At 44.9% G+C, this 15,033-nt stretch overlaps 2 protein-coding genes across 9 annotated transcripts in view; one reads left to right on the forward strand and one right to left on the reverse strand.

Annotated features, from left to right (window-relative positions):
• Nucleotides 1-15,033, reverse strand: part of LOC144768536 (uncharacterized) — a 1,350,740-nt gene that overhangs the window by 1,093,041 nt on the left and 242,666 nt on the right. The window lies entirely within an intron of this gene.
• Nucleotides 1-15,033, forward strand: part of LOC144767004 (uncharacterized) — a 268,113-nt gene that overhangs the window by 239,887 nt on the left and 13,193 nt on the right. Inside the window, exon 4 of the mRNA XM_078650663.1 lies at nt 14,706-14,777. Coding sequence (XP_078506789.1) covers nt 14,706-14,777 — 72 coding nt within the window. The remainder of the gene's footprint in view (nt 1-14,705; nt 14,778-15,033) is intronic.

Raw genomic sequence — 15,033 nt, forward strand, 5'->3', positions numbered from 1 at the left:
TATTTGCATTTTGTTTATGCAAATGTAAAAGTGCATTTTTAGCATTGTGGCGGGCGGTGCTGAGAGCACCGCCTGCCACAATGCTAAAAATACAGGATGCGCTCGCCATCCTAATACCCCCCGCTGGACCCCCGCCCTTATGGAGGGCGGTCCCTATTACCTTAGTCCGCCCACCATCCTAATGGAACCCTTAATATGACGTCTGTCATAGAGAAGATGGACTGAACCACAAGTGAATGGGATGTACTACAATGTATGATCCTCAGTCAAGTGACAGCATTCACAATTATTATGCTTGCAACACTGTTTTCTATACTCCAGAATTACACCTATGACATTCCACGACTCTTTGTGCTGATGTTCGCCACACAGAGGATTTCTTCTGGACTGGGAAACAACAATGCCCTTTTACAAATGCATTCACACTTTATACAATGGAGGGCTGGAAGAAGCTAGCAGTAGGCAGCTATATTACTGGGCAACCAAATGACTCACCCTTAAGAAGGGGCTCTTTAGTGACAGAGATGACCTTGACCTTTTTTTCGTGAGGAGAATATCTTTGGGAATTTGCTGGGGGGGAAATAGCTGAAATATCTTTGAATAACGTTTGAAAATCATTTTAGAGTTTTTAAACTTCACTTACGACTCTGTTTTGTGCACTTATCCTTTTTTTAACCTGTCCCTCGGCTCTCACGCTGTTTGCTAGCGTGTCAGCCACAATTGGCTAATTTCACCTAAAACCTTTGCTGATTGGCTGAATACGAGCCAATCAGCGCACAGCCCTGGCGGAGCTCGTAGACTCCCGAGACTTGAAAAGGGCGCCTGCTGATTGCGCTGGTCTTTCGTGAGGAGAATATCTTTGGGAATTTGCTGGGGGGAAATAGCTGAAATAGCTTTGAATAACATTTGAAAATCATTTTAGAGTTTTTAAACTTCACCTACAACTCTGTTTTGTGCACTTATCCTTTTTTTAACCTGTCCCTCGGCTCTCACGCTGTTTGCTAGCATGTCAGCCACAATTGGCTAATTTCACCTAAAACCTTTGCTGATTGGCTGAATACGAGCTAATCAGCGCACAGCCCCGGCGGAGCTCGTAGACCCCCGAGACTTGAAAAGGGCGCCTGCTAATTGCGCTGGTCTTTCGTGAGGAGAATATCTTTGGGAATTTGCTGGGGGGAAATAGCTGAAATAGCTTTGAATAACGTTTGAAAATCATTTTAGAGTTTTTAAACTTCACCTACGACTCTGTTTTGTGCACTTATCGTTTTTTTAACCTGTCCCTCGGCTCTCACGCTGTTTGCTAGCGTGTCAGCCACAATTGGCTGATTTCACCTAAAACCTTTGCTGATTGGCTGAATACGAGCCAATCAGCGCACAGCCCCGGCGGAGCTCGAAAACTCCCGTAGCCTTAAAATGTACACCAGTTCCAGGACGCGCAGCGGACGCGCGCAGCGGGCGTGCCGCTGGCGCACCGAAGGCGCGCCTAAGGCAAGCCCGTCTGCGCCCGTCCGCGCCTGGACCGAGCCGAGAGCCATAAACCCTGCTACCATCTCCCCCAATGCTAACTTCGCAAACAATCAAGCTGAAACAGAGACTCAGGCTATGTATCTCTCTCACAACAGCTGCCATACACCAATCAGGTACAATTTCGAGCAGCTTTTGGGACTAAGTATTACACCATCATCAAAATGTAGCAAACTACACTTAGAAAACGAAATTGCACCCTGCCTTAATTGCGGCTTTACCTTGAACAGAGAAAACGTTAAGAGAGACCACTACCAACTCCAACATAAAACATACTACTTTCTGAGCTTGAACTGTAGATCGCTACCCAAACACAAATTTGAGATTTTTAATCTATTATTGGATGAAAGGCCGGATGCCCTCTTTCTAACAGAAACCTGGCTTCAAGTGAGCTCTGGCCTGGAAATCGCAGTTGCTGTGCCCGATCATTATGCTTTACAAAGATTTGATCGTATTAATAAAACAGGAGATGGGATTGGTATCATTTTTAAAAAAGAGTACAACTGTGATTTCACCCCTCTATCTAGTCCCAATTGTGAAACTGCTATATTTAAGCTCGCCCATACCCCCAATTTTACGTTTACTGATCTACTGGTTTATCGCCCACCTGGTTCAGCCACAGCGTGGGCAACTGCTCTCTCTGAATTAATTAGTCCATTAGTGATGAAGGCTGCCAATTTTTCTCTTATTGGAGATGTTAACTTACACCTAGAAAATCAAACCAATACATTAACCTCTGAGCTCATTTCCGATCTTGCCTCCCTAAATTTAAATCTACTAAATTCTGGACCCACACACACGGCAGGTCATTTTCTTGACCCCATTTTTACGAATCTCAAGGAATTTAAGGTTCTTCCCACGCTACCGGTTTGTTGGTCTGACCACTACTTAATCAGGTTCTCACTTCAATTAGCCATGCAGCAGCCGCTGGGAATATCTAATCAACCAAAGCTAATCAGGAACTGGAAAAAGCTGGACATTGATACTCTGAACACTTTTTTAAATTCCCATCTTCCTTGCACTAAACTATCCGTACATGCTTTATCTACAGCAGTACAGAATTGGCTCCTGACGGCAATTGACTCTTGTCTTCCTTTAACCAAATTAAAATGCAAGAGCCTGCGATCTCCTGCCCCATGGTTCACGGAACTATTAAAACATGAAAAATCGGAATGTAAAACTTTTGAACGAAAATGGAGGAAAAATTACTCATCAGAAGGGAAAAAAATGTACAAAAGTAAACTAGCTAAATATCACATCCTTTGTAAAAAGGCACGTGCGGACCATGTGTGCAACACCATTTCTGAGGCCCTAAATCGCTCCAAAATACTGTTTAAGATGGTGAAAGAGCTTGCGGGATCCAAAACAATAGCCATCCCACCAGATCTAAACAAACAACAATGTGACACACTGGCCACATTTTTTACACAAAAAGTCGACAAAATCTACCAAGGAATTGAGGTAACACAGAGAAGCTGCCCTTCTCTGGTAACTTCTTTATTGACTCCATCTACTCATAATTCATTAGCGATTTCAATCGACATGTTCCTCTGATCCCTAGAAGTACACTGAATAGTTGGCCCAGGCTAAACACCTCGATTCTAATTAGATTACTTAAAGCTATTAAATCTGGATCTCCTAACGATCCCTTACCTTGCCCCATACTCAAAAAACTCTGCCCTTAATCTCTGGATATTATCACGAATCTCCTTAACACCTCCTTACAGGAAGAAACTGTGCCAACTGATTGGAAACATGCAATGATCCATCCCCTACTCAAGAAGGCTGGCACTGACCCCAATCAACCTTCCAATTTTAGACCCATTTCCCTGATCCCAGTTTTTACCAAAATTTTGGAAAAACATGTACATCAAACTCTTACTGAATTTGTTACGGCCCACGACTAGCTACCCCCTTACCAATCAAGTTTTAGATCTGGATTCTCAACAGAAACCACTCTACTAGGAGTTACAGAAAATATTCGCTGCCAGCTGGATAAAGGAGAGACTGTGGCCCTTATACTTCTGGATCTAAGTGCCGCATTCGATACGGTAGCACACGCAGTATTAATTAATACACTTCGTTTATTAGGCATTTGTGATTCGGCACTTAACTGGCTCATTTCGTTCCTGACGGATCGCACCTTCCAAGTTTTTTCACAATCCGCTTGCTCTGACATGCATGTTTTCAAACATGGTGTCCCCCAGGGCTCAATACTTAGTCCGCTACTTTTTAATCTGTATATGAGCCCTTTGGCCAAGGTGGTGGAGGCCTCTGGCCTTTTAATGTATTCAAATGCCGACGACTCCTAGTTGATCTTCTCCCTCTCTTCTGAGAATGATGAAACTTCCTCATCACTCAAAAGAGGTATAAATAGCAGGATGGATGCAGAATAATGTCCTCAAATTAAGTGGGGAAAAAACTGAGGTTATTATTCTAGGCAAAAATAAAAACATGTGGGGCCCCCATCATTGGCCCAGGAAATGGGCACGCTTCCCGTCCCAGGCCCACAGGCACGTAATTTAGGCATCATCATTGATGACTCCCTCAACATGCACCAGCAAGTTGTAAAAACATCGGCCACATGTTTTGCCATTTTAAATGGCTAAAGAAAATCTGATGGATGCTGCTTGAATTTACTCAGAAAACTGTAGTTAATGCCTTGATTACTTCCAGGATTGACTATGGTAACGTGCTTTACTTGGGCTCAAGGAAAGCGACCATCCGCAGACTACAAGTTATCCAGAACTCAGCAGCTCGACTGCTATGTAAAATTCCCAGAACCACTCCCACTACCCGGTATCTTCGAGACCTTCACTGGCTCAAGGTCAAAAACGAATAAAATTTAAAACACTCTGTCTAATGCACAAAATCCATACTGGTACGGCTCCAAAATATCTCCACTCACTCGTTCATCCATACTGCCCATTTCGCACTCTTCGTTCTTCCACACTAAAAAAGTTTGCCATCCCCAAATTTAAGCTCTCGCCCATGGGTGGCAAATCTTTTTCCTATCTTGGCCCTGTGCTATGGAACTCTATGCCCTTCCAGGTTCGTAATCAGATAAATCATACGAATTTCCATAAAGCTTTAAAAACCTGGTTATTCAACATTTAGACATTCCCCCTGACTTTAGCCTTATGTTATTATCCTTACAAAATCGCGCCGGGAAACCCTTTGTGGGTAGCTGTTGCGCGCTATAAATGCACAAACTAAACTAAACTTGCCCATCGGTTAGAGAATCACTTACTCAAAACACCAAGTTTATTGGGGTTTTTAATTAGGTGGTACTCCTTCTTTTTTGTTATATAGGTTTTTAATTAGCTACACAATCCCTTCTAAATTTACTAAGATTACACTGGGATGATGGCACAGAGTTTTACATGGGGGGCAGATAGTGCAGGCACACACATGAAACTCCATTATGGCAGAATACATGCCTAGCTCACTCAACACCGCTGCCTGACCCTAGAGGATGAGACTTGACATAAATCTCCTCATGTGTGAATATATGGATAGAAAACCAAATGAATTAATTTGAGTATTTAAAGAAAGTATGTACCTTTCACAACTTCCAATTCTACTGATACTTACAAATTTTACATACTCTCACACTGTACCGAGCAAAGCTTCTTGCTCTCCCATTAAAGGCAAAGTTGGCCTTGGAGCAACTGGTTAAGCAACATGTTTTTCCAGACCTTACCAATCTCTATCGATAAATACCCTAAATTTACTTTGGGAAACTTTGCTCCCAATACAAGCAATCTACGGTTCTCCTGGACATTGATGAAAGAAGAGAAGTAAAGATGGACCCTAAATGCTTTTTTTATTTTTTTATTTTATTTTATTTATTATATTGCAAGATACATCTAGCAGGGCGGCTAAGGGCCCACCCTGCATAACAGGCGATTTACAATAGCGGATGAGGACATTTTTACTTTTATGGTGAACAATTCCCAATCCCTCCCTTAACCCTTCCCAACCAAGCCCAACAAGCAGGGCATATGTAACATGGTCAAACTTGTGCAGTACAGTGCAGGTTCCAGTGGCTCAATAGGTCCTACCTCTAAGTTATACAGCCCATCAAAACAATTATTCCTAACCAATAATAGCAGGTCCCAGTTTTCCAGCAGGTACACAGTCGGTGGCACCCAAAAATATTTAGGCCTGGAAGTAGCAGGCAGCTCCTCTGCGTATATCTTCATTTAATCTTTACAATATGTGAGATCTCGAATCCACTTCAACAGAGTGGGGCCCATCTTGGTGCCCCAGTGCATTGCGACAGCACATTTAGCAAACAGAGTAGAAATAGCAACAATATGTCTATTGCAAGGTTTACCTGTCTGAGCTGGCACTGCTCGGGTGTACATTCAATCCTTTCAAGCCTCATTTCAGTGAGCACTTTTACAAACTGCTGCCAAAAAGCAAATATAATAGCGCATTCCCATGCCAGGTGTATGGAGTCAGCCCCATCTTGTCCGCATCTGGTGCATCTCGCATACGCCCTCAGTCCAAATCTCAGCAAATGCACAGGGGTGTAATAACACTGATGTAGGTACTTGAAGGATAATGCGGAGATTACAATTAGCAGTCAGGCGCCCCGTCAATTTGCAGCAGGACTCCCAACTTTCTTGTGTTAAAGGGGCCATAAGCATTTTATTAATTTATCAAGTGAGGAGGAGTCCGCCAAGTCTTTTTCCCTTTGGGAAGCCTTATATAGTCTAGTGACCAGACCTCTGCTCTCACCTTCTGCTAGGATCATCTGTAGTGCATTCATAATCTTAGGCTCTGCAGGGAACTCAAGAAATAGGGACCTTACTGCAAAGCGCTATCTGGAAATCTGAACCCAAGCACTGCATTATACATTTGACCAGCCTGAAAATCAGCAAGAGACAAAAAGGAGCCATTCAAATACATATCGCCAAGCTTTGAAAACCCTGCCTTCTGTGATAAAGTAAGGACCCCACGTTCCTGAGCCGCAGAGATACCCGGGTGTGCAGCAATCGGCATGTCTCGGGCATATATATACTCCAGCCGTGCAAATTTAGGGGCCAATTACGATGGGGGACGGAAACGTGTACGACCGCCATGTTGGCAGGAAAAATACTCCCGACCGCATCGCAGACAAACCGCCAGTGCGATTAGGATTTTTCCGCCAGCACACACCGACCGTGGGGGACGGATCATACCAAAGACCGCCGCACGTGGACGGTACCACAGAAAAAACAACCGCCGGGGACGTAACACCCGCGGAAACAGACCCAACCTCCGCAAGGCCTGTGGAGGGACCGGCCGCATGATTAGGATAACCCCGCAAACCCAACGGAACTCACCACCGTCCACGACCGCCGCAGAAAAAATACAACGACAAACGGAACTTGACTGCGGAAGAACCAAACGAACATCCCCTCTGCTGTCAAACCGAAACAAAAATGGCGGCCGGAAATAAAAAGTAAACCAAAAAAAAAGGACACACACCTACCTGGAAAACCCACCCCCAACAACTCCACGCCCCAATGACACACCCCCAGCACAAACAAGAGCATCCAAGTCTCCACACCCACAGAACACCTGACTGCAAAAAACCATTGGGACACAACCACCACACAGATTATAAAAGGAATCCCTCCCATCACCACAATCCTTTGCAACACAGCACATCTGCAAGAAAGAGGCACACATCACACACATCTGACACACTCAAACACACATACAACCTGCACACCAACACACCCACCACACCAACTCCGACACCACAATCCCTACATACCACACACCCAACACCCAACACCGTCAACACCTTGCACATCACACACCATGGCCCCCAAGAAAAAAACAAAGTTCACATAGAGGGAGTTGAAGGTCATGGTGGATGAAATCATCCGTGTAGAACCACATCTGTTCGGTACCCTAGTCCAGCAGACCATCTTGGCAAACAAGACCACAATGTGGGACAGGATAGTGACCAGAGTGAATGCTTCAGGGACCGTGCCACGCACCAAACACGATATCCAGAGGCGGTGGCACGACCTCAAGGCAAGGGTGAAAGGCATCAGGGCCAAGAACCACCTGCGGGCACACCAAACTGGCAGTGGCCCTCCCATGGATCTAATACTATACAGCCAATGGGAGGAGAAGGTTCTAGCCACAATGCACCCTGAGAGCCTGGAAGGAATAGACGAGGGAGTGGAGGCTGGTAAGTACAAATCAATGTCCACCATCACACTGTAATGTCCTGCCTCGCACAACTGCTAAGACACATCTCCCAGTCTCCAATCCATGCATGTGGACCACACAGTCACCCAGTCAGTCAGTCAGTTAGGAATACTTTATTCGGTGTAGACAAAAACCATAAAAGCATACTACATACCACAAGTCAAGACCACGTTATCATAATTAATACAATTAAAAAGAGTTCTATGGTGTGCAAATTAGCAATCCATACAGTACTTAATTACATTAAAATCATCCAATACAAAATATAAATAAATAAAATAGGACTGTATATAAATGCCTTCTTCTAATATCTTTACAATGTACAACAAGACCATTTAATTTTTCTCCTTAGTCTCATTGCAATGTTTAAAAATTTCCCAAGTGTTAACCGATAGTTGCAAGTACAAAAGGGCAGGTTTCGCTTGTCTAAACAATTTGTCTTTAATTAAAGGAATGATAAACCTTTTGCGGATGGGGCTGAGATATTTGCAAAAAAAAATAAAGTGCATAGTGTCCATGATGGAGAATCCGTCACACAAGCAGATCTCCAAATCCCCCTCTCTAGTCCAGCCAGGCCGTTCTGTAAGAAGGAGGTGGAATTTATTCAGTCTGAACTTGGTCAATAAAAATCGATGATTGGAATTAGTAACAGTTCTTAAGTAAGGTTCCATATCTCTTGCGGTTTTGACCAACTGATGAGCCCTTACTGTCGGTTTTGTAAATTCCATGTCTTCTCTAGCCAAACCTGTTATCAGCTTGTGAGTTACCTTTACCCATTTCAAATCCCCCTTCAATAATTTTAACGGATGATCATATAGTTCTGGGCGCCCCAAAGTGACTGATAATTTTTTTACATAGTTCAGCCAAGGAATTGAGTTACCTCGATCAAGTGCCAAGCAATCCCTGAGAATCTCATGATTCAGTTCCAGCTCAGGGTTCAACCAGACTGCAATCCATTTTTAGTAGGGGTGCTACTGCTATGCGATCTTCTAAATATTCCACCCCACACTCTTGGTGAGCAATATAGCTAGAGGTAGATTGAGGGATTGATAAAATTGACTTACAAAATTTGTCCTCTGCCACCTGTAACAGTTTTGCATTTTTAAACCCCCACAACTCTGCACCATACATTGCTAGGGAGACACATTTGGCATCATAAACTTTCAACACTGCCTGCAATGGCTTTACCCCCAATTTACGAGAGAAACCCAGGACAGACAGAATAGATCTGGCAAAGGTGTTACGTTTCGCAACCATCTGGGGCAACCATGACGAGTTGTCATCAAAAATGACCCCTAGGTATGGGAATCCGGACACCCTGGATAAGATGTCACCTTCACAAGGCATAGTCTTTTTTCTTTTACACTTGCTGCCCACAATCATTACATGCGATTTCTTGAAATTAACACTTAAATCCAGCCCTTTCATAAAATCAGCAAAGGAATTTAAAAGGCGTTGCAGCCCAACTGCCGTGCGCGCTAGTTGAGCAGCATCATCGGCATAAAGTAATGCCCGTATACAAAATTTGCCTGCCCTCGGAATATCTTTGCACGCCCCACTTAAAACAGCACCTAGGTCATTATTATAAAGGGTGAATAATAGGGGGGCTAAAATACAACCCTGCCTCACCCCATAAGTGATCCCGATCTTTTCCGTGCAATTACCCAAACGGTCATATCTGACTGTGGCCGTAAGATCCCTATGCAGGTCAGCAAGGAAGTGCACAATATTTTCATCGATACCTAGCTTAAGCAACAACCCCCATAATTTGGACCTATTCACGCGGTCAAAGGCCGAGGAATGGTCCATAAAGGCAAGATATAACGTGCCCCTTTTGGCGATGGTATATTTCCCAAGTAACAATTGGAGGTTGAGGCTTTGATCTATGGTACCCCGTCCCTTCCTGAACCCATATTGTAGGCAATGAGAGCGTGTTATTTTCAGCCAACCAGTCTGTGAATTTGCCTAAGACCACTCGACCTAAAACTTTCACTGCTGAGTCAATAAGAGAAATCGGGCGATAATTACTAGGTTCGCCTCTATTTCCTTTTTTTAGAAATTGGTACGATAACTGATTCCGACCAGGTACCCGGGATACCCGATTTACATACCCTATTAAAAACATTTGTTAAAACTCTTGACCAGGTCTTGAAGTCTGATTTAAAGAGGTCAGCTGGGGCGCCATCAGGGCCCGGGCTTTATTACTTGTCATCTTACTGATTGCGTCTGCCACCTCTGTCTCAGTGACTACTAAAATGTAGGAGTCCGTAGTAGGGGTCAGTGTCGCTACCTCCCCTATGTTGTCGCCTTCATAGACTGACTTAAAATGAGAGTACCACACTTGTTTCTGTATGCCACAATCCAACTGATTATTGCAAGGGTCATTAAAAAAAGGTTTATTCACAATTGCCCAGAATTTGGTGCTATTCTTAAGTACATCTACAGAGATCAATTCTTCCCAGGCCGCATCCCTTATTTCACGTCTCCTAGCCGCTAGGACTTTTTTATAGGATTTCCTTAATGCAGCCACCTTAAATTTATCAACTGGTTTGCATTTGAGGGCGGCCCTAAGCTTTCGGTTTGCTGAAGAACAGTTTTGGTCAAACCAACCCAACTCTGCAGGATCCTTTGCTTTCCCAGGCCGCCGGAGATCTAAAGCTACCTGGGTGCAGATTATTGAGTAAGCCGCCAGAACCTCCTCATTCCCCGCTTGATGATTCATACATGTATTAAACTCAGTTCCTACTGTACTTATGAGATTAGTTAGGAAGTCCTCAGAGACCACTCTATCCCATCTAATTCTACGTGCCTGATCTGTCGGACGGATATCGTACTTGTCCGTCCTAGTGAGGCACGCCTTAGATTTTGGAATTAAATCAGTGAGACTAAAGACCACAGGATTATGGTCACTATAATGTGACCAAACTGCAGAATAACCACAAATCTTATCCCCTAATGTTAAACTAGCAAATATATAATCAATAACTGAGTGGTTCCCATTCCCTTTAAAGGTAGGGATCTCCTCATTCTCCCTCGCTGGGAGCATCAAACCATTATCTGCCAGAATTTTTTCGAGAAGGTCTCCTGATGCGGAGTGTTCGAAATGAGTGTCGCCTTGCTCTAAGGGCCCTAATTGATCTATAGAAGAACACTTATCCGGGCAACCATGAACATTAAAGTCCCCCAGAACTACCATAAAGAGTTGGTTGTTATTGACTTCCCTGTAATTTTCCAGGAAAGAATTTAACGTGACCAGGTGATCAATCGTGGTACCTCTATTAAACGAGTTATAAAAATTAATAATTAAAATATTAGCCATGCCTTTATGAACGATTTGTACAGCCAAACAATATGGAGACCCTGTTTCTAGTTTGGTATGGGTCCCAGGAATGGTGGCCGAAATTAATGTAACCAATCCACCCTTTGCCCTCCCCATGTTGGATGCTACTGCGGGAATATAGTAAGTAGTGTAACCAGCTAGACTAAAGATATTCCCACAGTCCCAAGTTTCTTGTAGCCCGATAATATCGCCCCCCCCTATATATTGTCTCCAAAATGGGTTATCAACTTTATTTTTTATGCCGGCAATATTCCAAGTTACAAACTTTAGGTTTGAATTAATCTGTAAATGGCCTAGACCGTCTACCAGACCGATTTTACTTGCTGGTGGGTCACAACTAGTGTTTGTTTGAGGGATAACAGGCACAAAATCCTTTTTATTTTCGAAAGACCCCAATTTTTCTTGTTGTGCCATTACATGGTGGGACCCGGGGTTTTCACTACTATCCGCAGTTACTTTCTCCCTTGTCTGTCAATCCACCCATCCTAAGTCGGACAGTGGTTCGAATTGATTTCTAGTTGGGATATTAAATTGATTTCCTGCCGAGTGACTGCTAAGAGGATGGTTAGGAAATGGACCTCTATATATGGTAGGAGCCAGTGGGACATTAAAGTAATTTACTGACTGAGGATAGCTATTTCCCTGTGACCGATTAAATGCTCTCCTGTTGCCAACCACAGCAGGGGCCAGTGAGCGAAAGTGGTTGTTTCCATATGAGGGGTTGAATGGTCTCATTCCACTGCCAATCACAGCAGCGGCAGATGGATAGAAATAACCTAAGTCAAGGGAAATAATTCCACCTGCGTCATCATTATTCAAAAAAACACCAATAAACTGAGCAACTCGTGCATCTCTAAAATTCACTATGATGCAGTCTCCCTCAACGTCCTTTACTTTAGAGCCCACCCAACTTACTCTCCTTACATTTAAAATTTCCACGTTGAGGTCTGGTCTAAGAGGCCTATTTTTGGCCAGCCAAAACATCACTTTATTTTTTAATTCCTGGAAGCTTTCTGACCTATCGGGAGTCCATTCTGGGACACCAGCCAACACAATAACGTAGGGAAAAGAATCTGGGGGAGGTCAACTAGTGTCTTATTGCCCATGCTTGTTGACTCTGACAATGGCTTTAACCGCTTGACCCTTGGTGATTGAGTGATTCCTGTCACCTTGGCTGCTTTTATTTGTCTGACTCTGAGCCCGAGGAGCTTGACCCTCGGTTTTCCCCCACCTTGCTTCAACATCTCCTTGCCCCCTTTGCACAACTTAGGAGCAGGCTTCTGATTATTGTCAGGTGTAATGGGAACATTGGTTTGGGGAGATTTTGCAACTGCCATCTTCTTTAATATGTCAGAATTCGACTCAACGATCTTATGAAGATTGTCCAACTTGGTACATATCCTTCTCGTCCGTTCTACTAAAGGAAGGATTAAAGACTTAACCAGTTGTTCAATTTTATCTAACAAGCATACTGTGTCCATATTTTCTATAGGTGTAGGGTCATTTATTTCAATAACTGGGCTGTTTGATTTAGGTCCCAATGTGGTCACCTGGCTAATCATTTTATTTTTCTCAAAACTGACCTTATCCCTACCATTGGGCGATGCAACCTTTGATTTCTTCGTGCACCCACCCTTCTGTTTGCGACCGCCCCGTTTACGCTTGATTGCGGGGGCCGGCATGCAGTCAGAAGATTTATGTTCGTTGGCCAACTCCTTAATTTGACGGTCACCTTTACTTTGGGCTTGTTCTGCACTCGTGTATGTCATAAAAGATTCTAAACTAACATCGACCCCACTAATGTTTAGAATGGTTGATAGGTCCCTGTTAGCCTGGCAAATAGGGATAACCTGTGTTTGTGCCTGTTTAGGGGACCGAGCAAGAGCTATACCATCTAGTGATGATCTCCTCTGTAAAACAGGGTCAAGGGATAAACGGTGCACAGTCATCTCAATCTCCTTCTCCAGAGCTGAAGCAGCCTTGGTGATATAAGCGTCTAGTGTCCCTGCAAGGCCCCCACCCCCTCCCCTACTACTTTTTTTGTTGCCTTTTTGGGTACTAGGTACCATTCTCACCCTGGGAGGTCTAGGCTTGTGCTATAGTTAATACAAATGACAATTGGGGTGTATGTAGATTGTGACTCAACAAATGATAAACTAATAAATGTCACAAAATTTTTCCTCCTGATACAGACAAGTAAGTTGCGCGTCCCGCTGCGCGTTGGTCCGGTACCGAGTTTAAAGGTCCAGGGGGCCTGGCTTCCAGCTGGCACCTCACGCGAGACCGTGCTGCCTGCTGGATGTTGTAGGCAAGCAGCGCACGGTCCCCGGGTGACTCGAGGCACGGGTGGCCAGTGGCAACAACGGTCCCCCAGCTCTCTCCCTCAGCGGGCAATGGGCAACAGGATTCCTCCTGATACAGACAAGTAGGTTGCACAGTCACCCAATTGTGAACCCCCAGGGCTCAAATGCACCCACCATGAGCAACCACAAATGTAGCCTCCTACGTTCCCAGGCATGCATGTGGTCAAGCAGCTAACACCACAACTCCCAATAGGCCCCCATGTCCACAGGCGAGGCCAGCACTACAACTCCCAACAGGCCCCCATGTCCACAGGGAGGGTGGGTGGGTGGGTGGGTAATGGGTGAGAGGCCAGCACTACAACTCCCAACAGGCCCCCATGTCCACAGGGAGGGAGGGTGGGTGAGAGGCCAGCACTACAACTCTCAACAGGCCCCCATGTCCTACCCCAGAGCTAAATGGAGTACCCCACCATGTGCTGACCAGTGCATCTGCCTCTTCAAACTAACAGGTAGGTTGCCATCTTCACAGGGAGGGGTGGGTGTGAGGGGGAAGTCTGTACTCCAAATACAAATGTGCACCCTCCATCCTCATGATTGCAGCTAGGAGCAACACAACACATGGCTATATAGTAACTCCATGGGGAAAATGTGACATAAAACATGGGACAGGTGAGCACGCAGTGCCTGCATACTGCATTAGTCGAACAACAAACAAGTACCATATGTCCACATAAGGACCCACAAATAACAGACCCTTGGACACATGGAAGAGAAGCGTCACATCTGCACACATCAAAGAACTTGCAAGGGGAAACTCAGACATGGTGGCAGTCCACACAATCCATGTAGTAGGCAGTCTGTGTAAGATGTGAGACTTGACATAGCCCCAACAGCAAGTACAATGTGTGTCCTGACACAAGGCACATGGATGCAATGTCCAAAGCATGCCACTAACACAAGGTAGACAAACCACATGAAAGACCAACACATGCCTCTTATGACAGTGACTAGACCAGGTACAGTAGCAAGGTAGGTTGTCCACAGCCCTGGTGAACATGCCCTAGTCCACATTGCTGAAAAACACCAACCATGTCAAAATGACTCCAATGCTACACAAAGTCCAGGGGTACCAACCAATATCAGAACAGCACTACACATATCCAAGTATTGTCTCCCCACCTCCACACCACCATAATGCCCAGTACTGTGTGCCACACCAATGTGATGACATCAACAGCCATGTCCTGAATCCCTAGGAAATTGTAATGTAACAACAAACCTGTCATGTCCACAGCATTGATTTTACAATTTTTTTCCCTCAGGTGACCGAGAACTGGCAGGAGAAGCCAGCAACCGCCAGCACCAGTCGCCCCCATCCCAGCATGGACGCTCTGGTGATGATTCCCTGGACAACTCGGATGCGGAGGGCGATGCCGGTCCGCATACATTCCCTGGGCCATCAGGCTCCCTGGACATCCCTACCCCCACCACATTGGCCAGTGGAACCACAGCAACTTCTGCCATTGTGACCTGTGCAGCTAACACCACCACCACCACCACCACCAGTCCTGCCTGTGCCACCCTCCCTGACCCATTGGACGATGCCAGATCATCAACATCACAGGCTAGCAGGAAGAGTGGACGGGTGAG

Source organism: Lissotriton helveticus, chromosome 7 (assembly GCF_964261635.1).
Source record: "Lissotriton helveticus chromosome 7, aLisHel1.1, whole genome shotgun sequence".
In the NCBI taxonomy this organism is placed as follows: Eukaryota; Metazoa; Chordata; class Amphibia; order Caudata; family Salamandridae; genus Lissotriton; species Lissotriton helveticus.